This window comes from Arvicanthis niloticus, chromosome 18, assembly GCF_011762505.2.
Source record: "Arvicanthis niloticus isolate mArvNil1 chromosome 18, mArvNil1.pat.X, whole genome shotgun sequence".
NCBI lineage: Eukaryota > Metazoa > Chordata > Mammalia > Rodentia > Muridae > Arvicanthis > Arvicanthis niloticus.
In genome coordinates, this window is record NC_047675.1 from 5,300,241 (window position 1) to 5,328,058 (window position 27,818).

At 45.2% G+C, this 27,818-nt stretch overlaps 1 protein-coding gene across 2 annotated transcripts in view; it reads right to left on the reverse strand.

The window, feature by feature from the left end:
- Arhgap10 (Rho GTPase activating protein 10) overlaps positions 1–27,818 on the reverse strand; it is a 238,734-nt gene that overhangs the window by 18,371 nt on the left and 192,545 nt on the right. For both annotated transcript variants that reach the window (XR_013104773.1, XM_034522388.2), the window contains exons 19-20: positions 26,024–26,174; positions 6,826–6,985 (exon numbers count right to left, since the gene is read on the reverse strand). Coding sequence is in view for 1 of the 2 variants with exons in the window: in XM_034522388.2 (XP_034378279.1) it covers positions 6,826–6,985; positions 26,024–26,174 (311 nt within the window). In the remaining variant the exon portion in view is untranslated. The remainder of the gene's footprint in view (positions 1–6,825; positions 6,986–26,023; positions 26,175–27,818) is intronic.

A 27,818-nucleotide genomic window follows, 5' to 3' on the forward strand; every position in this document is an offset into this window, starting at 1 on the left:
ACAAACAAACAAACAAAAACCTATGGTACCAACTAGGAACATTTGCCTGTCTGGGTCTAAGAAGGGCTGGGCATACATAGGCGGGGCTGAGGGCTGTCACTCAGCAGTAGACAGTTTTCTTGGGATGTGGCAGGTGAATGGGGTGAATCTTCAGCATCACATAAAACAAGGCGAGCACGAAATTCAAACAAACTACAGTACGAAGAAGCAACGAGCGTGCAGTTGAGGCAGGCACTCGGGAGAGGCTGGAAATGAGCAGAGAGAGAAGACCAGGTCTGCCCGTGACTTCTGTCATTTCTGAGTATGTGCCAATTCTTCAGAAGTCTATTAAGAGCTGATTATTTTTCTCTGAACTTCCAGTGCACCAAGCACGCCTTATTGTGGTATATGAAGCCACATGTCATGTCTAAAGAGTCTTTTCATATCTCCAATAAAACTGTTCAAGGGATTTGAAATGCCAAGTGGTCGTCCCTGAGGAACCCCAGTCCACCTAATTTAAAGAAAGCTTATTATTCCATTAAGAATAAAAAAAGGGCAGGATGAACCCTGTCACGGTACAAAGAACAGGAGACTGTGAAAGGCTCAGCCCTAATAAAACCCCAATTCAACTGCCCCCTCCCAAGGGGAGGCTCCAACCATCATGAGGAGAGAGTGGAATGACTCTAAGAACAAGAGACAGAGGATGACTAAACAGAAATGGTGTTTCCTGGACACAACAGGGCAGACGTGCAGATGAGCTGCCAGGCATGGTGATGCAAGTCACAAGATGTAGCCAAGGCAACCTCCCAGCATGGAGAGAGAGGTAAGCATGAATCCCACCCTTAGCTGGGCTACCAGCAGCTTTCAGAGGCTGGGAAAAGGAGACTCCATTTGCTTTAAGGATGCTACTACTGGTAGACCAATCACAGTCCAGCACATGGCCACACACCTAAAAATATATGAGCACCACAAATTGGACTTTACGGCTTTTTTTTTTTTTTTTTGCTTGTTTATTGTTTGAAGGACATAATGTTGGGTGGGTTAGTAAATGCAGAGTGGACCTGGTGAGAGTTGAGGGAGTAAGTATGTATGATCAAAATACATTGTAGGAAATTCTCAAAGAATCAAATATTTTTTTAATGGTGTGCTGGGGAGACAGACAGCTCAACAGTTAAGAGCGTGTACTGTTATTCTGAGAATGTCTTACTGTTTCTAACAGCCAAAACCAAGTGTCTCAGCATGTAGGAAGCATTCTTGTCCTGAGAACTTTCGAATGCCCAGAGTGAGGGTGTACTGGCTGGTTTTGTGTGTCAGCTTGACACAAGCTGGAGTTTTCACAGAGAAAGGAGCCTCCCTTGAGGAAATGCCTCCATGAGATCCAGCTGTAAGGCCTTTTCTCAATTAGTGATCAACAGGGGAGGGTCCATTGTGGGTGGTGCCATCCCTGGGCTGGTAGTCCTTTTCTATAAGAAAGCAAGCTGAGCATCCAGGGGAAGCAAGTCAGTAAGCAGCATGTCTCCATGGCCTCTGCATCAGCTCCTGCCTCCAAGTTCCTGCCCTGTGTGAGTTCCTGTCCTGATTTCCTTTGGTGATGAACAGCACTGTGGAAGTGTAAGCTGAATAAATCCTTTCCTCCCCAACTTGCTCCTTGGACATGATGTTTGTGCAGGAATAGAAACCCTGACTAAGACACAGAGGCACCATAGGTGCCAACGTTCCCAGGCAGAAAAGAGGCATCATGGGACACAGCCATCTGGAGTACACCAGAACACAGGTCCATGCCTTCTGATGGGCAGACTAGTGAGAAAGCAGAAATACCTGGTATTTCTTAAAAGAGATTTTCTTCTGTGCAGGGAGCCTAAAAAGATTACTTGTCAAGGACTCAGCTCCATCAATTACAATAGAAGAAAACCTGTTTAGAGAAAACTACTTTATTGGGGGGGGGGGGAGGGGGGTTGACTTTGGGACATTTGAAATACCTTGACCTATGATGTCATGTCCTCCGAGGAGCCTGAGCTAGCAATTCTTCACTGGCAATGAAGTCACCTGTCACCTCACCGAGTGTACAGGTAAGTAATAGCTTTGGATTGACTGACTTCAGTGAATAATAACCCACAAGTCATACACATCAGCAAAAGCCCAAGAAATCTAATTCTGCCGCATTACTTTCTACCCGCCAGAGGCCGTAGCTGCATTTACACACTGCCCAGGTCAGAATCACAGCTGTTGTGGGGTTTCCTGTCAATTTGCCTTCCAGAGACTGAGGATACAGCATTTCTGTATCATGCTGCAAAGATAAGGCATTTTTGTTCAGCGTTGCAAATGGGGTCCTATGTGACCAACATGCAGCTGTCCATTCTCTAGAAATTGGGATAAGCACTCATTCTGGAAGGGACCATCAATATCCTAGTTGGAAACCAGGCAGCACCACCTTCTTAAGGCTTTGTGTTGCTTTTAATGGCCTCATAGAAATTTTGATTTAAAAGAAACTTGATCAGCTTAGTAAGAGCCTACTTATTGCTATTGTGACCCTAGACAAACACCTGAGGTGATTATTTTACACACCAAAGCAGACTCAGTCTCCAGGTTCTCCCAGCATCCCTCAGTCTCACTCTACCTGGCACACCCACCCTCTACCTTGAACTTTCCTCTCCCAGAGGCTCTTCCCTAAATAATCCAGACGGTTCCATCTCTCCCCTCTATTTTCCTCTCTTCTTTCCCTCTCTCTCTCTCTTCCCCCTCCCACTGTGACTTCACTAGCCTTGTTCCTTGGGACTAGTAAACTCAGTTCAGTGGTTTTCCCCAAACCACTGTTCACATACACTGTAATCTGGGTTGAATCAGCTCATTTCACTACTATGGTTGGTACAGCGCGCCTGGTATATAGAAATGGGAGAACAGAAGACTGGAGGTGACGGTGGAAACCAAATTTACAAATATAAATTAAAAGCTAGAAAAAGGAAACACAGACTGATGCTGTGGAATGCCCCAGTGAGTGCCTTTCATCTTTCTCCAGAAGGAAGAAGGGCAGAAAGCAGACTTAATAGCAGGAGAGATACGTGGTGATATACAGATAGAAATGGGGTCTTCCAAAGGAGCTTTTTATAGGGAAATAATTGTTAGTGAGGGAAATTAAAGAGTAAATATCAGGCGCGCGCACACACACACACACACACACACACACACACACCCCACATAAATTAAAACGTAAATGAAAGGGCAAATATCAACGGCCAGAGGTACTATTGTGTTAATGACAGACAAGACGATCAAGAGAGGACGGTGCATGTGGACACTCCACATTCTGATGTGAAGGTTAAGCTAGATGCTGAAGGCAGGTCGGACTGTAAGCAAACACGCAGAGATCTATCTAAAGCAGGAAACCCAAGTGTGCAGGAGCCACATGCAGGCCCTGGGAGACCAAGGAGTATGCTGGTCTAGACAATTAAAAAAAAAAAAAAAAACCCAGCATATTCTCATTAATACAAGTATGCTAAAAATGATGATTTCACACAAAAACAACATGACTAGAAGCTGGGGGAGGGGACAGAGATTAAAGACTGTTAAGAGAGCGGATGCCTAAGAGGACTAACTTCTGCCTGTAGTACAGCAGGGCAACTGCCTAGCTGCGTATCTCAGAGGAGTCAGTGCAGACAATTTGGAACCCTGCACCACGGATGCATGAGGTGATGAACACACGAAGAATCTAAGCTGACTTTCTATATCTTATAGACATTCTGAAATACCTGCTGCACAACATAAAGACCAAAAAGTGTGTCAGTTAAAAAACATATTAGCAAAACAGGAAGAACCCACTCACCTTAATCCTATTCCTCAGAGAGGCAGCCCACAATCAACTGTTGCAGACTTGATCATATCGTGAACCCCAAGATTATGAACGGGAAAACCTTGCTGTGGTGTGGCTCAGCCCCAGCACAAACCTGGAACCCAAGAGCTTCTGCTTATTGTAAACAAGGAGGTAGGGTGTTACTCAGCCCTAGCACAAACCTTTAATCCAAGAGCTAAAGTCAACCCTAGGTCAAGAGGTGGAGAAGGTGCCATTAGACAGGAGTGAAGCTAAGTAAAGAGAAAGGAGGGTCTTTAAGCTGCTTCTTCCTTCTGGGATGTCAGGAGTGCAGAAACATCAGCTGGGTGCTTTTTCTGCCTCCCTGAGCTAGCAGATTTTCACCCCAGTATCTGGCTCCTGAGTCTTCCTTTGTAAAATCAAATGGTGTGTGTGTGTGTGTGTGTGTGTGTGTGTGTAAGAGAGAGGGGGGAGAGGAGAGCTTTTATTCACTAAATTTGTTATTCTTTTTTTATTTAATTTTTTTTTTTTACTTATTTACTTTACATTCCATTCGATACCCTGCGCCCAGTCACCTTCTCCCACAATCCCTGCCCCTCCCCCTCCTCTTCTCCTTTGGGCAGATAGGGGCCCTTGGGTATCACCCCTACCCTGGTACCTCAAGTCTCTGCAAGGCTAGGTGCCTCCTCTCCCACTGAGGCCAGACAAGGCAGCCCATCTAGAACAACATATTCCATATGCTCTAGGGATAGCACAATTGGAATTAAAAAAAAAAAAAAAGAAAAAAGAAAAAAGAGAAAAGTAAGCAGCCCAGGCTGGCATCAGGGCACGAGGCCCAGAGATCCAGGTAACTGCTGTGCACTGTCACCTTAGAGTCTGTTGGCAATGCAAGCTTTCCAGCTTCTCCTCGGGCCCAATGAATCATGAGCTGTGGGGTGGGGCCCAGGAGAGCGGGCATTTAAAAAAATATTTCTTAAAATAAATAAAGCCTGTATTCTTTACAGGTGGTTCTGAAGTGTGCTCACCTAAGAAGCATTCATCTGCAAACAAAGACAATCTGAGCTGATAGAAACCAGTAAAGTGTGTGTGTGCATGTGTGTAAGAGAGAGAGAGTGTGTGAGTGTGTGTGTGTGTGTGTGTATGTACACGCGCATGCATGCATGCCTACAAGTACACATGTAAAAACCAAGAGTCAGGTGCTGTTCCTCCTTGTCTTCTGAGTCTCGCACTGGGTGATTAAGCCTGGCTGTCTGGCCAGCAAGCCCTGGGTTTCCTTCTTCCTGTCTGTGCACGCAGCACCTAGCTTTTTTCATGTCAATTCTTCTGAGGACTGAACTCGGGTCCTCCTGCTTACACAGCAAATAATATTTTACCAACTGAGCCATCTCCCCAGCCCAAGTAAATCCTTTCACACATACACTGGAAGTGCCCTCATACAGATCTATTTTATGTACAACAAAGAAGAGAAACAGCTCAAGACCCCGCGTAGGATGCGCTTCGGTTACAACCCTTCCCTGTGCGCTCTCTCCATCGTTCTCCGCCCCTCCTGTTTCTGCTCTCAAGGCTGGAGTTCTTCGCATGACTTTTTCAAATGTGTATAAATAGGAAGCTGGGGAATTCACTCCTCATTTAATTTATGAGGAAACATCTCATGCTCTCCTCCTGTTGGACCCAAACGTGTTGTGAGTTGAGCAATGGCTATCTCATGCCTCGTAATGTCGCTTTCCTGCAGAACCACGATGGAAGAGCGATGGTGGACTGAACCTAACTCCACTGACTTGCATTTGCATTTACTGAAGGAACTAGGGATCTGGACTTCACTAAAAAGCACACAGACTAATCCCAACCCTAATGCATCCAGGAATAGACGCTGGGTACCACGGCAACATCAAAGGGACTTTTATTGCTGATACACAGTTGAAGGTGACAAGCATATTTCAGTACCCATGATTTAAGTCCACAATACATAATCTTCAGCACAGAAAATTAAAACAATTTTGGGTGGAGTGTACATGCACACTCCTGCACACACACACACACACCTCTAGCGAGTGAATATGCAAACTTGGGAGTTTTACTCTGATTTCAGGTCAGCTTTTCAACATCTAAAGGTCACCCCAAATTTTCAGCATGCCAAATTCCTCAAAGCCTCTCTTAATACTTAATAAGATCATAATGATTTCATATGAATCCAGCTGAGGCTATAAAAAGCCAAGTAATGTGAAGAACGTTTTCCAATCCATTTAAAGTCCCAAGAATGCCCGGTTAGGGTCAGATGACGTCATTCTCTGTAATCTATTTTAAGCAGTTCTTAGTTTAAAAAAATTTAATGCTCTCTGGGTGAATTATAAATATATTTTGGATGTAATTTGATTGACTAATCAAGTAAGGTCTTGTAATTATTCATAAATCTGTTTTGTCTCCTCGGAGTCCTCAGATGCTCTCTGTAGTACACCCCACCTACCCTCACCCCCCCAACCCCCATCCTACAGTGATTCCTCAGGTTCCATCAGCGCTGTAAGAGAAAACCCCATGTAATGAAACCAGTTCGAGGTTTTCTGTTTGTATTAGTATCACTTGCTCCAGCAGGACCTGAGCTTTACACAAGGCGACAAAGTCAGGTATCAGTTACCAAGTTTCCATTAGGCAAAATGCTATCAAGTCAAACAGAACGTGAACCTAGTAACTACCAAAGACTCACCTACCTGAACCAGCCCTCTAGGTCAGTATCCAGACCTACACAGCCCATGGGAGTGCAACATCCTCCCTCTTCTGTGTCTGCAGAACAAGTGCTGAGCTCTGCTGAGAAGGGGAAGGGTGCTTCCTTCTCATGGCCCCAACTACCACAACCTGAACTCTGGAAGCCACACCCATCCCCTTCCGGCCAGGAAACAGAAAGGCATGTTCGACAAAGATTTTCCCTTGCCACCTCCCTTTGGCCAATTAGGTTGTGTCCTTGGATCTAATGGCTTGAGTGCTTGCTGGCCACACAGTGGACGGCTTTCCTTCCCTCACCAACACACCAGAGCACAGCAACTTACGTCATGGCAGTGGTGTCTCCACAATTCCCTCCATCTGCTACGAGGTGGTTTCTGTCTGGTCCAAGAGGCCCATGGGCAGCTGAAGTTGTGGGAGACGGAGTGGACAGCGAGTCCTGACTGCTGCTGGGGGGATCCTCCTTGAGAGGGCTGGGACTTTCACCTAGAGGGAAAAGGCATTGCAGTTCAAACAAATCAAGGAGAAAGAATAACTCCTCTAAGAATTACATGGCATTATTTATCAACCAAGTCATATTATTTTCAAAATTACATTTCCAGTTCAGCCTGGGAGTGTGTGGATACTTTTGTAAATCTGCCCTGTGGATTTGCTTTTTGTTACATTTGAAAAAAAAATAAACAAAACAAAGACTCAGAGCTGTTATAGTGTGGATATCAAATGTTCCCAAAGACCATTCACCAGCCTGGTTCCTAGCTAATGGCACTATTGAAAAGTGGCAGAAACCTTAAGAAGTACAACCTTCTGAAATGTTGACTTGGTCCTTAAAGGGGGCAAAGAGACCCCAACCCCTTCTTCCTGCCTCCTTGGCAGCCAAGAGGTAACAGCTATCTCTACCACATGCACCCTATTGCCGCCACTCCCTCCCCCCCCATCAAAAAAAGCCTAAAACACAAAGGGGACCAATCAGTCATGATTTAAGACTCTAAAACCTTTTCTCCGTGTGAGCTGGTTTGTGATAGGTGTTTATTATAGTAACAGAAAGCCAACTAACACAAAGATTATACCCCATGAAGAGTGAAAGGAATAGTCAGAGGCCAAACGGAGAACAAGCACCTTTTACGTAGCCATGGCGGATGCTTAGCCTATAGAGATCCCAGATCCCAGCCAATGACAAGGTCAGGACAGCCTTGCAGGGCCCGTCCCTGATGCTCTAATCACCTGTGCATTCCTCCACATTGAGTGCATAATGAAAGGGACGTTAAGGGATATTGGCAGCTACCTTAGATATGATTTCTAATGGTCCAACATCAATATTCCAGACAAAAAGGAGCCCCCACTTGCCTGTGAACACTGAAGGGATAGCACTGAGCTGGGTCCTGCAGAAACTGCAGGGATGAATGTAAACCACAAATGCGGGTCCTAAATGAGCTGTGTGATTTACGCCATCTTACAAACTACGTTTATTATCCGTTGCACATATTATCAGCTTGTGTAGAAAATGGAAACCGCAGAAAAGAGCTCGCAAAAGCAGTTGTTTCCCTCAACTGTCCTTCTCGCTTACATGACGCACCCAGCTTCTTCCAGAAACACTGGAATGGCACTGGGCAGAGCCCTTTTCTGGCCAGAGAACTTATTAAATATTGACTCCCCAGGTGACTTGCAGAGGAAGCAGTTCTATGGAAAGAACACTAACTTGGCCTGGATTTTCCTGGTGATAGGTCATAACAATTGCCCAGCGCTGCCACAGCAGCAAATGGAGGCCCACAACCCCGGCCAACAAAAGCTCCAAGTGTCCTGAACCCACACAGTTTCCCATCCTGGATCCGGGGAGCAGGGCACACACAAACGCCAGGGCCGGAAGAGAACTCACTCTCAGAAAACCATCTCAGAAACACTACAGTGTCTCCCAAAATGAAGCACGAGACAAACCCTGGGCCCTGATAGGCTAGCTCAGGCTAGCTCTCAGGATGTTAGTCTTGAAAAGTGAGTGCAGAAAATCAATCTTATTGACTCCTGACCTGACTCAGAGCTAAGGCTAAGTAAGTGTGTCTTAGAAAAGAGATCTGGAAAAGCTAGATGAGGGCAGTGAGTGTCAGCAGTAAGGGACTAGGGAGAGATGCCTGGGCAGTCACTGGAATTCCAGTGTGTTTATAGAGTCTGGGAGCATCATGTAACAAGAAGGCCAGCTGAGGGAAACAACTCTGTGAGTACCCATTCTTAGAGCCCTGCAGAGAAAGTGGGGCACACTAGACTGAGCAGGTTGTCTCCCTGGGATGCACCTCCTTGCAAAGTCCCGTCCTCCACACAAATTCTAGAATATTGCTTATTTTTTCTCTCTGCCAAGTCACGTTTTCAATAGCCCTTCTGCACACACACGTAACTGACCCAGCAACAGGGCCAACTCAGAGGCAAATGAACCAAACCCACTGTTAGACCACAACTTCGACTCGGTTTAGAATGGAGTTCCCTTTGACAAAAGGACTGTCTCCTCCTGTGCTTAGAGAGCTCACCTCCAGTTGTCTTCTGCACATGAGCGCATGTGTCTTGAGCTCTACAAAGCTGAGGGGGACTTGGCTGGGTACGGTGGTGGCCAGCTACATCAGCACTCCGGGCTCGGAGCCCAAAAATTCATGTAGATATCCAGCCTGGGCTACCTACACAGTGAATCCAAGCTAGCCTAGACTACACAGAAGACCAGAAAGAGGAGATGATAGTTTCTCTCCTGCAAGTATGTTTGTGTGTTTGAAGCTGTCTTGAAAGGTTATAGAACCTTTAAGAGGGGAAGCCTTGCTGGAGAGGAAACAGATGGCTGGGGCTGCTCTTGAGGTTTTATGGTCTGGCTTACTTCCCTTCCCATCCTTACTTTCTGATGGGAGAAACAATGAACCTAGAGGGGCTCCCACCACCTGAACCTAAGAGGGGCTCCCGCCACCTGGTGTTTCACACCACCAGGAGGGACTGTGTGTATCCCTTTAAACTGTGAATCTACAGAACTCCTCACCTCACCCCTTAATTGGCTTCTTGACAGGGGTATGGCTACTGCAAAGATCAAGGTGCCCTCAGCACAACTGACCTGCAGGATGGCTACCAATGTGAGTTCATTTACAAGAGCCCAGGTTGGCAGCTCCTGGTGCAGCGCGGGCAGTGAGAGGGACACACACAGTCAGGATTCCTGGCTTTAGGAGGCCAATGCCACCTACACTGCCATTCCTCCAGGGTCATTCACTGACACCTGGGCAGCACCTAACACAGCAGAAGTGGCTGTGGAGGGTCTGGGACCAGCCACCTCCAGGCTCCTTCCCACCAGGGAGAGCCTGAGGATGAGAAGCAGGTCTGAGGAGCCTGAGAGCAGGGGTCTTACTTTAAAAGCAGCCTGGGGTGTTCTTACCACCAGAAACAGAAGCTCATTTACATTCCCTCTCATCCTGTCCTCAGGCAGACTGACTGCACACACCGTCGTCAGCTGAACCACATTCTATTACGAGAACTGTCTTCCTGTCTGCCAAACAGCGGCAATCTGAGCCCTCAGGTGAGAATAACATGGGTGGATGGGAATGTTTGCAGACTGATCAGATGAAGACACCTCGCTCCACTTTCCCAGTATGTAACATCCCTCTCCCCATCCCTGTTCAGAAATGAGTCTGTCTACTGGGCAAAAATCACTGTATACAGGAAAAAACCCGAATCACAAACAGTATGTACACTGATAGGCTTATAACCATTTCCCAAGCTTCTGTTCACAACATTTGTATGTGGAAGACGGAGGCCAACCACAGGTGTTCTCAGGAGCCTTTTTCCCCTTTGAGACGGATCTCTCACTGGCCCAAAATTCAACAAGTGGTCTATGCTGGCAGGCCAGGAAGCCAGGGGATCCACCGGTCTACGCTTGTCTTGCCCTGCCCTGGACTTACAAGCATATGCTAGCATGCCTAGATTGTTTTCTCATTACGTGTTCTGGGATGGAGTCAGATCACTGTGTTTGCAGTAGTTAAGTTATCAAGTTCTCAACCTAAGCCTGTGTATTCAGTGATTCCTAAAGCACGAGCTTTACATCTTGTGAGATTAATTTATAATTGAGAACTAGGACCAGACACCTTATTGATCATTTGCTATGAGTGAAACCTGGGTCCAGGGCACACCATGTGACCTCTCTACCACATCGCTCCAACCCCAACCCTCTGAGTGCTCTACCACAGGGCCTGGGCCCCAGCCCCAGCCAGGCTCTGATCATTTTCATCTCTCACTTCTTTTAGTAAGGCAAGCTCCACCCTCGGGTGCCAGCTACCCTTTCCTGGGCATCTACAAGCAATCTTGTGAATAAAAAGAGCAAAAATGATACGAGCAAACTTTTATTTTGAACAGTCACCAAGACAAGACAACAGGCAACACCCAACTTAAACCTAACTTCCACCAAACATATGTCAACACCTGTTTGTACACTCTTCCTCTCTCAACTAAAGCAGCATCGATTTGGCATTCTGCTGCCACACAATGGTTTCACAAGCTAGTCTAGCCTGCTACCCAACTCCCATCATATATGTTTTGAGGGTGGAAACCATGTCTGCAGCAAGCTTTACAAGTAACACACTTTACAAGCACAGTGTGTTGCCGGACAAAATCAAGCGACTTGAGGTAATGCAATGGACTCTCTGCTACAAGAAAAATCATGGACATGAGAGTCACCTCCAAGAATGAGCAGAGAACAGGGCATCTAAAATTTTCAATGTATTCTCCTCACAAGACTGGCTAGCTCTTGCTCCTTCTCACGGCCTCTCTTCCTGACAACAAATATCTCCTATTTCCTGCCCTTCTGACTACTCACCAGGCACATTATGGACGAGACTTTACAGTTTAAAACATCAGTCCCAGCCCAAAGGTGCTCACATTTAACACGGGAGACAGCTGATAATAAACAGAGCAAAAGGTGGCATTTGCATAATGGGGCTCTCTCAAGGAGCTTTGAGACTCAGGAATAAAGTGTTAAAACCTGACAGTGGGAGGGCTGGAAGACATGTGGGAGACATGCAACAGAAATAAGGAGAAATTACTGCCAGACTCTCAGAGAACAGAGCTCTGGAAGAGAAACCTCGGGGCTGGAAGACAGCTGAGAGTTTGGCAGTTTACAGAGTAGTTGGATTTGGCTGCAGTGTGGGGGTAGGGGGCAGAAAACAGGACTCTGCAACACCAGGGCATCTGAATCCACCTGCACCTGCAAAGATGTCACTGCAGGGATTACAAGGAGTGACATGATCCAGAGATTGGATCCAGGAGACTTTCAGGCCCTGAAGTCTGCAGAACTCAGCAAAGACAAGGGAGGGCGAAGGAAAGTGGCTCGCAGTTACACTGAAAATGAGGCAGAAAGGCGTGCCAGAGGAATGTGCATTTCACTAGTCAGCCGGAGTTTTTGCAAGGCTGAGGACCGAGCTGGAATCTTACATGCTGGACAAATGCTGTAGGACCAAGCGTTTTACTCTGGATTACAATTGCTATGATGAAACACAATTACCAAAGCAACCTGGGGAGGAAAGGGTTTATTTGGCTCATACTTCCACATCACTGTTCATCATCGAAAAAAAAAAAGTCAGACGAGGATCTCAAGCAGGGCAGGAGCCTGGAAGCAGGAACAGATGCTGAGGCCAAGGAAGAGTGCTGCTTACTGGCTTGCTCCCTATGGCTTGCTCAGGCTGCTTTCATAGAGAACCACCAGCCCAGGGATGGCACCACCCACAATGGGCTGGGCCCTCCCTGCTGTCAATCACTAATTACGAAAATACCCTACAGCCCGGATCTTATACAGACATTTTCTCCATTGAGATTCTCACCTCTCTACTGACTTCAGCCAATGTCAAGTTGACCTAAAGCTAGCAGCACATCAAGTGACAGCCCAAAGAGTGACTTGGTCCTGATCGTGAGCATGTGAACGATACTTTAGAAAACCAGACCAAGGAGGAAAAACACTTAGGTCCCCCTAGTTCTACTGAAGCCAGTAACCCAGTAACCGGCGTTAACTGTAATATTCTGGCAGGCTCTTCCTCCTGCTTTCTCGTGCCAGTGATCGCACGCCGGTCTCTCCATTCACCGTCTGGTCACTGCACCTCAGCAGCATCCCCTTGCATGTGTGAAGGAGCGGGGCCTCACACTGCCCTACCTCATCACTGACGTCATCGTTCACTGCCTTCCTTTCCTTCTTCCTAACAGTACAGAAATCAAACCGGCCCCTGAGTCCCTTCTCAGCTCTTCCTCCACTTAGTCTGGAATGTGGCCATGACACAGATCCCACAAAGCCTCTGCGGTTCTGCAACTGCTGGGAACAGGTTCTTTGCAGGAGCAGGGTGCCGCGCCATGTTCCTCATTCTTAAATGACAACCAAGTAAGAACAAAAGGGAGAGAAAAGGAAGGGAGGGAGAGAGGGAGGGAGGGAGGAGAATATGTAACTGTTCAATCTATGCAAACATCACAGTGGCACGTTTGGTTAGTTCAAAGACAGTTGTAGGCTGCCACCGCGGGGTCCATGTTAGGTCAGAAAGACCTCAGAGACTTCTGTCGAGTGGCTAATCTCCAGGATCAGACAATTGTGCTGAGAACTAAGTAACTGTGCCCACAAAGACAGTTACACTGTTACTTATAAAGCCAACCAGAGATTTTTCTAGCAAAGAAATTTTACATGGAAATCTTCCTCTCTCCCACATATGTCTAGAAACAACAAAAAGATGAAGACACAAGTGTTATGGATTTGGTCTAATGCTTGCATTATGTTAACTGGGTCCCAAAATTGCACGAGAATCGGAGGTAAGACACTGAGGGTCCCTACCTCCCAGTTGGTTTTGATTGGTAAATAAAGTTGTTGGCAGCCAACAGCTGGGGAGAGAGAGAGGCAGGCGGGACTTTTGGGATTCCCCCAGCAAGGGACTGAGGGAGGAGGAAGGACAGAGGCACCATGCCAGGAAAGGAGTAGCTGCCATGCCTGAGAAGTGCAGGACAGAGAGAGAGCCAACTTGTAAGAGCCTGGGATCATGGCTCAGGAGGGCTGTAAGTCTGGGTCAGGGGCAGCCAAGGAATATAGGTTTCAGTATGTGATGAGCTAGGATTACTGGAAAGTACAACAGCCGTGTGGAGATTTGTAAGAGGCAAGACTGTGTGTGTGTGTGTGTGTGTGTGTGTGTGTGTGTGTGTGTGTGTGTCATTCAGGAACTCAGAACACTGGGGCGGGCAGTGAGGAATGCGCAGCCGCCATGCTGGGGGGAGGGGGGAGTCATTTGAGTGGCATGAATTGGATAGTACTACACACACATGCCTTCAAACACCCGTCCATTGTCTCTGCAACAGAGACAGAAACTTAATATTCAGGTGGTTGCATAAGCCAGAGGCTAACAGTTCCAGGACTTGTCATGCCCAGAAGACCCGACAGTGCTACGCTCCCGTGGCTGACCCACTATGCCTTGGGCAGTATGAAGCACTCCACACTACGTTCAAACAAAAACTCTGCTAAATCCACTCACCCAAGGAACTGGAGTTGAACACCTACCTTTCTGTTAGCTGTGTGCTAACAACAAAACTTGGTTCTAATCCAAGCATGTAGAAAAACTGTTGGAATCACCAGCTCCAGTGAGGGAAGCTGCAGCTATTACAGGGAGCGACATGATCCAGAGACTGGATCCAGGAGACTTTCAGGCCCTGAAGTCGGCAGAACGCAGCAGAGACAAGGGAGGGCGAAGGAAAACCAACACTAGTGACAGGCTTCGACATGCTCCACTCAGACCCCACCAGGTAGCAAGAACAAGAAAAAAAGAGTCCTGCAATCAGGTACAGGGTGGTCTCATTTTATACATTTATACCCCTGTAGCGTCACCACCCCACCACAGATATACATACACAACTTGCAGCAAATAAAGAATAATATTCTCTTTAATATCACAAAAGATATTTTTGAAGGAAGGCCATGAAGTTTTAATACTATCCTATTACTGTGACCGAGGTAACTTATAAACGAAAGCAGTTCACTGGGGCTTGCTCAGTTTCAGAGGATGAGTCCCTGGCCATCACGGAAGGGAGAAAGGCAGCAGGCAGGCAAGCATGCATGGTACTGGAGGAGCAGCTGAGAGCTTACATGTTGAGAAAGTCCTTAGAGAGAGGGTTCAGATAGTCACTCACAAACAGCTACCACACCATAGTGGCCTTTCCTCTGAAATGTTACCCAGGACATGCAGAGGGTATTGGAAAGAGCTGTGGGCCCTACTGTCAGAACCTCATTTCCACGTCTTGACGTAACTTCTAGGTTGTTTAAGTAAGATCTGGGTTGGTGGATTTTACCAAAACTAGTATGTGCTGCTACATGAACTGGCAAAAACTGTAACACGCCAACATGCCAAACTGTACATTTTCCCTCCCCAGCTCAAAGTGCTACTGTATATCTCACACAGATCCGCCACGCTCAGCGGCAAGTGTGAAGGTGGGTGGCTGCAGAGGTAAACCGTGCACACGGAGCGCGGCAGCCAACACAGCGCACAGGATGGGTGCCAACAGCTCAGGTCTAGGACTGACAGAGGGCAAAGGACACATAAAGTCAAGTAGTGAGGGCCAGGCAGTGCCACTTCCCAGCACAGTCACTACAAGCCTGTGGATACTAGTGACGTACAGGAAATGACATGGAAGGATCAGCCACATACAGTTTACTCTCATGCCCAGGTCCTGAAAGCACATCAACATACTGGCTGGTTTCCGAATACTGAATGTGAATTCTGCAGATGGTGGAACATTCTTCAACTCCAATTCTGAGTAAGAACTGTGACTCCAGAATGGAATGTTACAGCTTGCTGTTGCTTAGAAAGGGACATGGGTCTGTTACCCTTAGACACCCCGAAGAATACACGCACACACGCACACGCTATATCAACTAAGACTGTTTTCTGCCAAGCTGCCCACTCCTCTGTTGTCCAAGGAAGTCAGGAGGTTCCCCCGACGTTCACCACAGAATCGGGCTGTCAGAGCATCATGGGTTCCTCCGCAAGAAACGAAGGCACACAGCAAAGAGCAGTACCCAGCAGAGAGGCTGCAGGCAGCAAGGCTGGGAAGGAGTGCAGCAGATCCAAAATCCAATTAACACCTACAAACCAGAGAAAAGCTAGTGCTCCTCTTCCAGCCGTCCATATGCTAGTCAGACAAGACTGAAATGGCCAGAGAACTGCACCATTTGATGGCTCTTATGACGCGCTGTCAAGAGAGGCAAATACGCAAGACCCATACAAGGAAACCATCAGAAACAAGACAGAAATTAAAAGTATTCTCTTTCCAAACTTGAGGCCAGATATTTATTCCACCTCCATCAAGCCCTACCCCACCCAGGTGGTAGTGTTGCACGCCTTTAATCCCAGCATTTAGGAGTCGGAGGCAGAGGCAGTTGGATGTCTGTGAGTTCAAGGCCAGCCTGGCCTACAGAGAGAGTTCCCAGACAGCCAGGGCTACACAGAGAAACCATGTCTCAAAAAACTAAACAATCAAACAAACTAAAACACCTACACCAGAAAAACTGTATTACCTTACAAATTGGTTTCCCTTTCCTGGAAAAGTGCATGTGAACACACATCCCATTCCTGAAGTCGACACTTCGTTTTTTAAAAAATTGGCTAGAAAACTCAGTTTAACAATAGACATTATTAAAATGTGAATGAACCAATGATCTTCCTAGAAAACTCAAATCCAGCTTTATGTCAAAAAGTCTTTATTCTCATGAACACTGACAGAAAACTCCTTTGTTCAGGAAATTTTCTTTACATCTTAGGTTAGAAGAAGGAAGTATGGGGGGAACCCTGACAGATTCCCAGAGAAGAAACAAAGCTGAGAGCCCAGCGGTAGTGGCCTAGTGGAGGGAGTGTGCCTTGTCTGATGTGATGGCTGGCACCTGTACACTCAGATACTCTCAGGCTAAAGCAGAAGGATTTGACATAGGCACCCAAAGAGTCCCGAGTCAGAAGCAGGTATGAACTGTGGATGCAGACCCCAGCCCAGCACAGGTTTAGCATGTGCAAGGCCCAAGGTTCTTCCAGCTTCTCCCAACTCCAATGCCTTTCTTAGTTACACTGCAACTTCACGTAATGACACCCTATCACAGGAGACCAAACACTGCTCTCTCCGTGTCGTTTGCTCTCAAGAAGTAAGGGAAGTCAAAAAGGAAACTGTACTTCAGCTTAGTAACACACAGCTTGGCGACGACAGCTTTGGGAGGATACTTCATTCTTACTGGCAGTGCCATTTCTGTATCTGAAGTCACCTCTAGGAAAGGGGACTCCCACCCTCTAATCCCAAAAATATCAAACAAGACTACATAGAGGTCTGAACCTCTCCTCAAAACATAAGGAGTCAGAGGAAAGTCAGCTCCGCAGCTGCAAACTGAAGAATCATTAGTGCTAGACTGGCGTGGACTAATTAATGCATTTATTCCTATTCTCAACGGAGGAGACATGGGAGGGGCTGGTAGGAGGGAAGGGAGGGGAAGTGATGTAATATTTTAAACTTAAAAACTTGAAAAACAAAGGAAAAAGTTAATCGCAATACTTGCCTGAGAAGGCCCTTGGGCAGCTAAAACATGCCAAACTTATACACTGGGGAAAGCGGATGAGGGAATCAGCTGTATCCTAACTAAGCCTTAACAAAACAAACTAACAACCGCCAAAACAGACCCCATTATCAGAAGTTAACAGGCATTGGGTTTCACCCCAAACTGCCTGGGCTGCAAAGTGCAGCATTTCTTATCATGATTACAGTCTGTCCTCAGCAGTTTCTGAGGAGACTGAGATTTCTACCTTCACCAACAAGTAAAACCATGCAACAGCCATGAATCATTATCAAACCAAAGAAACCAAAGGGAAACAGGTCCTGAGTGAAACCTCACATTGACTCCCATGATGCCTAGTGCTTTGACACTTCAGGAAATTGAGAGCACTATGCACAGAACACAAACTCTAGGCCCACTGAGACAGTATAGACCAGTAGTTTTAAACTTTCCTAATGCCATGACCCCCGTAATACCTCAACCTCCACCCAACCATAAAATTATTTCATTGCTATTTCATAACTGTAACTTTGCTACTCTTATGAATGGCAATGTAAATACCTTCTATACAGATTTGATAGTCAATCAAAGTAAAAAGCTGCTAAGATTCCCAGCCATGCACCTGTTCTCTGCCCTGGCTTTTTCTGTCATACCGAATGTTAATTACCAGCCACTACCAAACAAAGGAGTTAGCCGTCAACAGTCCTAAGTATTATGATAGACAAAAATCATTCAAAAGGCCACATCACATTTTCTTTGAAAGCACACCAATGGATGTGTTTCATGTATTAGGCCACAAAGAAAACAGAAGCTAAAATTCCTGAGCAGCCACTACACACTGGACCTTAACTGTGTTTCACAAGAACCATGTCAGCATGAATTTGCTGAGGCCATAAAAGGCATCAAGGGAGGCCAGGGACTCCAGGTTTATTTAAACACAAACTTAAGTCTACCAATCAACAAAACTCTCTGCTAGCCAAGTATCTCCAGTGATAGTAACCAAAATGCAGGAGCAATGTGAACAATGGTGAAAGGCAAGGAGGAAAGAGAAGGATACAGCGTGGCCTGGCAATAGGAAAAACACTGAGCAGAGAGAGCTGAGCACACCAACAGGGACACCCACCATCACTCCAGGGCCAGGCTTTCTGGTCCTCCTACTTCAAAATCTTAGGCTGATACCCAGCACAGCAAGCATGAAATGCAAAGGAAAGCTGAGACATCTATTTGCATAACTGTTGGCATGTTGTTTTGTATATACATGTATATGTCATGTGTTATAACAAGCAATTACTATAAAAAACAATATAAACACAATTACCAGATTCTCAAGCCCTTGGGATAACCATTGTCAGAGCTGATTACATTCCTAGATTTCTATGATTGTTGTGTATTTAAACAATGTTTCTTTTAACGGAGTGTCTCTTCCAATTTCCTATTCATTCATTCATTCATTCATTCATTCATTGTTGGGTGAGGATGGGGTGGAAAGATTTGTATAGTTATTGTGAGGCTCTGCTGTGCTACTGTTCAGCATGTCCCACAGTAACCAAGTCCGAGAGCCAGACTGTTGACAGCAGCTGTGGGGTCTAGAGGAGCTACTTACCTCTGCGTCCCAATTCCTTTATTTCAGAGAGACACAAACGACTGCAGTTCGTTGTGAGGCATCCCCAACCTCAGTGGATATTGGGAAAAGCATCATGTGTCAAGCAGTATGACAATTAGCCATTACAGTATTATTCCTCAACTCTGTGGCATAGTCCCCCCATAAACTAACTATTAACATGTTTAAGAAAAGAGCATATAAAAATCTTGGGTTTTTATAAAAGAAGATAATAAATAAAGTCAAATAACTATGGTTCCTATTATGAACCAAAGAGAAAAATAAAATCATGATCACAATTACATTTCACAAATAAAAAGGCCTGAGCAGCCTAGAAAATATTCATAGATCCAAAATGCAACAAAAATCTTCATTTGAACGGGTTCAAAGAAAAAAATTTTTTAACATCCAAAGGTGACACTGTACTCCCCCACAAACAGGCTCACGGAAGGGAGTCAAGGCCCAGCCCTGCCACCAAAGCTCAAGGCCAAACCCCACTCTCCTCTTTTCCTCAACAGCAGGTGAAGAGGGGGTGGGAAATGAGGAAGCAGCATGGGTCGCTCAGCTGCCTTAGTTGCAGGCACACCTTTATGCTCTGCTAGGCTTCTTCTGGGTCCTTATGGGATCTCTTAGCAATGTAGATAATTCGGAATTGGCCACATTGGCATAATACCTTCCCCTTTAAGATATCTGCTCGTCTTTCTGTCTCTCAAAGAAAACACTTCAAATCAGTCACTCTTGACAGCCTCAAAAATTCTATTTCATTCAGGATAAACAATCCTGCGGTTGGTTTGAAAAGCTGTTTCTTAGACAGCCCGACTACCTCCTACGCTGCAAGACTCTGAGAGGCCTAAGAAGAGAGTGGCAGCTGCCTGAATTCAGAACTAGAAATTAAAATAAAAGCTATCAGAAGTGAAGAAAGAGCTCGCTCACAGGGAGCCGAGCTTTACAGAGACTTTCTCTCTTCTGTATGGCTGGTTACCTGCCACAGCCTCACTTTCGCCGCAGTGCGGCTATGTGGTTTTTAAAGGTGTTAAATACCTTTTTTTTTGTTGATGTTGTTCTCCCAAGAAAAGGGACAATGTTCATCCCACACAGAGGCATAGTCGAGACTACACAGGAAGTTGGAGAAGTTGCCTTTTGCTTTGTCACTAGTGTTAGGGGGCTGAGCTCGCAGCAGGTTTTGGATGAACCGCCCACACAGAGGCGGCTGCATGCATGATGTATCACACACCACAATTCAATTCCAGCCCAGGAGCTTCTAGCTGCCTTTCCTAACTCATCCATCCCATCACTGTAAAAATGAGTTACGATGTCATCGGTCTATGTGGACTGCCACAGTTTGGGCCCAGTCTCGGACTCAGCGTTACAACACAGTAATTCTACACCGGAGAATCATGGCGTGCTCTGAGTGGTGGTGAAAGGCCCCCACCCACCCAGGAAGTAGTACCCGGAGCCCACTGTTGCACTATCAGTTTGAACAATTTTACAAAAATGGCAAGAAGAACCATTTCCAACCCTAGATGGAGGCCTGCTCCCACATGGGTAGCTTAGATTCCGTGAAGCTGATCAGAAATGTCCACAAGGAAAGTCAACAGCCACAGAATAAAAGTGATGGTGCGTGCCAACCATGGTTTTCGGGTGCTCCTGTTTCTCACACTGTTGGAAGTGCTCCTGCTAACATTCTGGGGAAGACCCTTGTCACCCTGCCACAACTCCCTGTCAAAAGCACATCTGTAGCTTTTGGCTCTTGGGAGCCACAAGGATCAATCAAGTATTCATGACATCTTTGTGCGGTAGTGGCCTCCCTGGACTGGGTTGAGCCTATTGATCACGGTGGACACGTTGTAAAGGAGAAAGTAAAGAGTTCTGTCCAATTTCAGGGCCAGCTGACATGCCACTAGAGGTGGGAGAAATCTCACCCCTACATGAAAAGCTATAGACGATTAACAAACAATTGCTAAGAAATAAGAATGAGTGTCCCCCAAGGACTTGTCCCCCGACTGCAAGACTGAATGGACTCAGTAGGTCATGTTTCCATACGTATTCACGTATGTATATATAACAATAATACTGAGAAAGCAGGAGGGCTCATGAGTTTGTGGAGGGCGAAGGGTATAGAAAAGGTTTAACTGAGGAGATGGTACAGTTATATTTTAATTAAAACTTTCAAATGCATCCAGAAAAGGTGAGTTTCATCTTGTCGGTGAGTTCGAGGACTATTTTTTCTCTATGAAGACGTAACACTTTGGCATTTAATACTTCTCTTTCCATGGCCTTTCCAGATCAAAATTCCTCTCCTTCGCTGACAACCACTTATAATATCCCTCTCGTTCTCCTGAGCTGACATCGCCTTGGCCGTAAGAGGACTATTTCGTAGGAACAGTTGGGTTTGCCAAGCACAGAAGCAGTGACTACCTCCATCTTCAGTGGCAGAAAGACCCTAACTGTGATTAGTGCATCAGCCTGAGCCTACGGGCAGTGCGCATGACACAAGTTTTATAGAAGGTTTTGTGAGGAGTGTGACATGAATTGCAATTCAGCATCAACCGCCATAAAAGCCACGAATGAAGGACAAAACCTCAACAGTTAGTAAGGTTCACAGTTCTATAACTTATCACAAAATACTTCCCTACCATACTTAAGGCTCTGAGTTTACCCTGAAAAATCTACATTTAGCAGACCACTCTCTCGTTTTCTCTTTTCTTGCTCATGCCTCGGAATCAGGATCAATTCTCTCAATCTACCTTGGTTGGCTAAATTCAGATCCATTAGCATTTTTAGTGTCCATTGCTGACGAGTGGCACTGAATGGTGGCTGAAAGGACCTCTGAGTGGTCCTTCTGTCCTGCTCTGCAGCCAGAGGCTGATCCAGATACAGATGCACCCCCCACAGCACAAGAAGCAAGCACTAGGCCTCTCCTCTATCTGCCTCTCCCTCCACAGCATCTGCTAACTCCCCTTTGCTTCTGTGTCTCTGCTTCCCCTTCACACTCTCCGCCACACTGCAGGACTACAGTAACACACGTTCAACAAAATGTGCTGCAGTTAACACGTTTGCCATCCAAATGTTAAAAGTGCCAAACCAAGGATACCCAAGACAGAGCAACAGCAGAGAATGTTATATCCTGCCAATTGACCAACAGTAGAGAATGTTATATCCTGCCAATTGGCTTCCAGATGATTCTAAATCATATTTTTAACTTGCCTAAAGAAGTAAACTGCTACATCATGCACAGAAGACAAGCACAGAATATCTAATTATACTCAGGAAGATGCATATAACAACTAGTCCCATAAATGTCTAGTTCCCTTTAAAATTAGAGCTGGTATGAAGGAAGAACTCAGTGGAAACTCAGATGGTAAGCCTCTCTCCTTGTTCTTCAAATCATTACTTCTTTATTCCCCCTGCCTTGAAAGGAAAACAAGAGAGGTCACTTTCATCTCAAGCAGGCCCACAAACTTCCCTCCATGTTACAGGGAACTACAGAGAACACAGTGGCTACAGAGAACACAGCAGGCCCTCCTTGCAACACAGGAACAGCAGAACAGGAACCGCCTGTCACAGCCTTAGCTGCTTCGGTCACCACAGTACTAGTTCTGAGGAAACAAAACCAAGAAACAGGACAAGGAAAGGAAGAAAAATGCTGAGAAACCCACCTCAGATTCTGCTGCTCCATAACAGACTCAGCCAAACTGACTGGCTTTGATGTTCAAGGGATTACTAAAGGCTGTAGGAGAATGAGCAGTGTGTGGTCCTATACAGGGCGAGTACTTCAGAAAACTTAATAGCTGCTTTAATTAAGAGAACTAGATATTATTCTCACTTCCACTAACAAAAGTCACAATCTTTAAGGAAATAACTAGAATTTTAAAGTTCCTTTTCAAATAAATTGAATGTCATTTAATCATGTACAACAAAAATTGTTTTCAATTGCTTATTACTTATATCAAAATCACTCTCTAACCAAGGTCATAGCCTCTTGATTCTGACAACTTCAGTAATGACTTTCAGGATAAACATGCCCACACAGTAGTCTCTGTAAAACCACCACACTGCTGTGCACAGTGTGATCAATTTTCAACGTGGAAGTGACATCCAAACCATGTCAGACTGAAGAAGGTGGTGTTGCCTCAAGGTAGGGTTCTATGCTTTGGAGACTGTCTGTGATGGTTTGCATATGCTCAGCCCAGGGAGTGGCACTATTAGGAGGTGTGGCCCTGTTGGAGTAGGTGTGTCACTGTGGGTGTGGGCTTTAAGACCCTCATCCCAGCCACCTGAAAGCCAGTATTCTGCTAGCAGCCTTCAGATGAAGATGTAGAATTCTCAGGTCCTCCTGCACCATGCCTGCCTGGATGCTGCCATGTTCCTGCCTTGATAATGATGGACTAAACCTCTAAACCTGTAAGCTAGCCCCAATTAAATGTTGTCCTTATGCTGGGCAGTGGTGGCGCACGCCTTTAATCCCAGCACTTGGGAGGCAGAGGCAGGCGGATTTCTGAGTTCGAGGCCAGCCTGGTCTACAGAGTGAGTTCCAGGACAGCCAGGGCTACACAGAGAAACCCTGTCTCAAAAAACAAACAAACAAACAAAAATGTTGTCCTTATAAGAGTTACCTTGGCCATGTTGTCTGTTCACAGCAGTAAAACACCAAGACACTGACTTAGGCACGGCCCCATGCAGGTCTGCCGACTTCTCACAGTGACCTTCACATGGATGCTAAATCCAACCCAGCTAAGCATTTCTCAAGACTGACTCGCTGGCTCAACACAGACAAATGTACCAAAGGCTCTTCATTCAGCTACCAAGCCTATGTATGACCAAACCACAAGTAATCTCACTCATTCAAATCTTCCCCTCAAATCTTAGAAGGGGAAAAAAAAACCTACCTACCTTTTAAACAAAAACTATTTATGCTAGATTTTATGAAGTCAAATTTACCTTACTCTATGAGGCATGGAGAACATAGACATTGTCACATTAAAATATTCTAGCAGCCTCATGCTACATTTTAAGCAAAGTCAGCTAAAACACAGGAAGTGACCACTGTGATAATGCGAAAGAATGTTGTTAAATGGGGTTGAACCTTCATGAAGTTGAAAACTAGCCGGTTTAGAAGGCACTCTCAGTTCTGACAGCAAGAATAAACAGGTGAGTTTTATTTCATTTTGTCTTACATTAGTAATTTTCTAAAGAGGCCTGGGTGAGTGGGAAATGGGTAGGATCTGGGAGGAGTTTGGGGGTGGGGGAGAAGAAAGCCATAATGAGAATATATTTTATGAAAAAAAATTATCTCAAATGAATAAATAGTTAGAGAAAGAGAAATGCCAAGGCTGTGCCCAAAAAGAAATAACAAAGGTATAAAGTAGAAAACAGTAAAATAGCATGTAATTAAACATCATGAAATAATAAACATAAGACAGAAAAATCAAGTAACATTTAAGAAGTCTAACACCAGTAGGGAGTGTGGTTCTTTGGCAGAGCACTTGCCTGGAACTGAGGAAAAATATATTACCTAAAACTTAGGAGCGACATATTCTATGTGGCACCTTGAGTTTTCCATCAAAGATGTGAATACTGCTAACAGACATTCCTCAGTCCTTAATAATCATTTAGAAGCTTAGCACAGAGGTAGCACCTCTGTAGACTTGTGAAGATATAATTTTATCCCTAAGAATAGTAGAATGTGGATATATTTTCAGACAAATGCCTGACTCTGATCACCTCCACTATGGAACAGCCAGTTCTGTTTTCCCTGAAGGCCGCTGGGTAGCTCTCTGTGATGTGTGTATTTCTTCTCCTCCTACCTTCTGACATTTGCTTGTTTCACTGTTTATTAACACTTCTACCAGGACAGGTGAGACACAGGAGAAGGGGAAACTCAAACCAGTCAGTTTTACTCCTTATTAGCAACTCTGTTGACAAAGAATGAAAGTGAGAAGAAGAGGGAAAACACAGTTGGGCTCACAGTAGAAAGCAGATCTAAGGAGAACTTCTGGGAGCTGGGGAGACAGTCTCGCTGAAGGCTGGAGTGTGCATCCCCAGAACTGACATGAAAAGCTGAGCCTGGCCATACAGGCCTGTGACCCTAGAACTGAAGACACCAGCACAGATATGCAGAGCACACCAGAGTTTAAGGCCAACCAGCGAGTTCTAAATTCAAGAAGACTCCTCAAAAGATAGATTACAGAATGACTGATATCTATCTATCTATCTATCTATCTATCTATCTCATTAGAAAATGATACATGCATGTCTCTAGAAAAATAAAATCTGGCTATATTTCTGTCACATGTGCACAAGGAGCAATAAAAAAGAAGAAGAAGAAGAGGAGGAGGAGGAGGAGGAGGAGGAGGAGGAGGAGGAGGAGGAGGAGGAGGAGGAGGAGGAGGAAGAGGAAGAGGAAGAGGAAGAGGAAGAGGAAGAAGAGTCCATGCCCCCGATCTTATGAACAGGGGCATTCTGTGTCTTTCTAAATATACCTCCAGTCGGTTGAAGTCAGTCATCAGTTCCTTGGATGAACCAGTAGATACTTTTCTCTTTGTGTTTATGATGTAGGTATTGTAATTCGCTCCCAATCAATACAACCTCAGGTATTGGAAAAGATTACAAAGATTTAAGGACTTGAAGCAAGAAGAGTGGAAAAAAAAAAAAAAAAAAAAAGCCCTCAGGAAATACCTTAAATTTGGAGAACTGACTCAACAGGAGAGTCATGACAAGAGCCACAGCTAAAAACACAGGCTTGACAACACATCCCCTTACTCGTTACATAAAACCACATGACCTCCAATCACCAATCAGCTTTTGTGGGGCCCACGGCTCACACATGGCTGTGAGGTGACAGCTAGCTAGAGGCAAGGATAGTTGGTTGGACAGGAGAACCACCCCTGCCCCAGTTCCACTGAACCCAGCTCATGCAACTGAACTTCAAAAGCAGGTCCGTCTGCCACTCCAGGCTTTTGGCATGACTAAGAGAACTTCAGTCCACCGGGTTCAGTATGGTGCAGACACCCCAAGCCCCACAGCAACAGTGACCGGTGCCTTTAATCCAGACGCATTAGCAGTAGATTGGCTCCACCAGCTCCTCACATCAAAGGTCTGCTTTAATTTTAGTTCCGTTTGTCTCTGGGTTATGTAACCTCACAGAAGGTCACACAAGTCTCCCAAAAAAGAAATTTAAGCTGTCTTCAAAAATAAAAAAAGAACTGTGCATAACAAAAACAAACATAAAACAGAAACTTGCATTTTTCTCCCTGACCAGAAAGCGTCACCCTCCCTGTTAATCTAAAACATGACAATCTTAGGGGAGAAAAAGACTAACCCAGAGGGCATGTGACTGTCAACCGAGCAGAAAACCCAATCAGCATCTTACCCTCCTCCAGCTCCAGACAAAGATTGTACACAGCCACTGGTCTCTTCGTCCTCTGCCCTTGTCTCTTGGACTGTCGTGGTGGAGCATTTGGGGGTGACGCTGACAGGCACATGGGCTCAGCCAATGTGGTATCAGGTGAGGTCCGAAAAATCTGTCATTGGGTAAGAAGCATGACAATGGGTATCCATTAGTGAGACCTGTCCACTGCTGCAGCCAACCAGAATCCAGCCACATTAGATTTGGGACTCGTTAGTGAGTGATGGGCCAGAGCCAAAACCCAGCCCTCTGAATCTGACATCAGAAAAGATTAACATAAAATTTCAGGATAAAGCATCTCACTAAAATTGAAACACTACTGAATCATTTCAAGTAAGATTTTTTTCAGAAAGAAAACAAGTACAATAGTTTTTCTCATGGGGTAGACAAATCTCAGCCCTTCATCCCAAAGGATGGTGGCCAGGATGCAGTATTAAAGCATCAAGTGCCCTTCAAGTTCACAAAGGACTATTATCCTTATGCCAAAACACTGGACTTGATCTTTATTCCCAACTACACAAACAGAAACATCCATTTGCAAACTTTTTTTATACATTTAAAAATAGCCTGTGCTTATGCAATTACCTGTCTAGATTCTTATTTACATTCTTCATAATTTCCTCATTTAATGCTTTATAGATTTCATCAATTTACTTAATACCTTCCACCCCTCTTAATAATCTTCTCTTCCATTTCTGAAAACCAGAACATTACCACCTTGATTTATCTACAACGTCATTCATGTATCAGATATAATAACATTAATTAAAATGTTCTGCTTCTTTACTTGGCAATTTGTTTTCCTTTGGACAAAGTAATATGTGTGCCATAAAGAGAGGCAGGTCACACTGTGGTGAGTTATCACGGACCTTCCCTGGCCACCAAGACCTAAGGTTAAAGACTCCCCTCCAGCACAAGTGCCCTGCAGCCTTCAATGAAGCCATGAAATAAAACATTGGAGACATAGGCCTGACAGATGATGCAACTGCAGGCAACCAACAGCTCCTAGCTTTAAAAGAACGTAAATGCAAATTCAAAATAAAAGGGCACTGCAGTTACTGCCTGCTCATCTGACTAGAATCAATCATGTGACTTATGTGGTGAGTGACAGTGTGTCTTACACTGGTGTCCACATCAGAAAACCTGACACTGAAAGGGGTTTACCTGAATACCCTAAAGATCTCACCTAGAAATTACTATACACCAATAAAAATAAACTAATTTAATAGTTTGTTTGCTTTATGGTGTCACACTGCCCCCTCATGTATAAACAGAATAAGAAATTATTAAATTGCCTCGGACAAGCATTTAATTTACTAGTGAAAATCCTGTCTGCTATCGTACCTGCTAAACTTTCCAGACTTTCTGGGACTTTCCAGAGAATCTGGGGTGCACAGGGAAACTGACAGATGTGCCTTGGAAAGCTCTGCTGCCAGACTGCTGGTCCAGCTAGCTGCCTTACTGTCATTGTCACTGTTCAAATTTTAGATGGTTGTGACAAATGGGGAGTGGAGCAGTTAGGTGAAGAGACAATGGGAAGTAATCCCGCTCAGAGAGAACTGCACTGTGACCTCCCACTATTTTCAATCCCTTAATTTAGCATTCTACCTCATGTTGTCTTTTTTTTTTTTTTTGGATAGAGCAAATTTACTCAAAACTTCCTCTTTATGGGTAAAACACTTCTTCACACACCTTAGTTACAGCATAAGAAAAATTCAGACCAAAAAATCTTAACAATAAAACAAAGCCTATCAGGTCT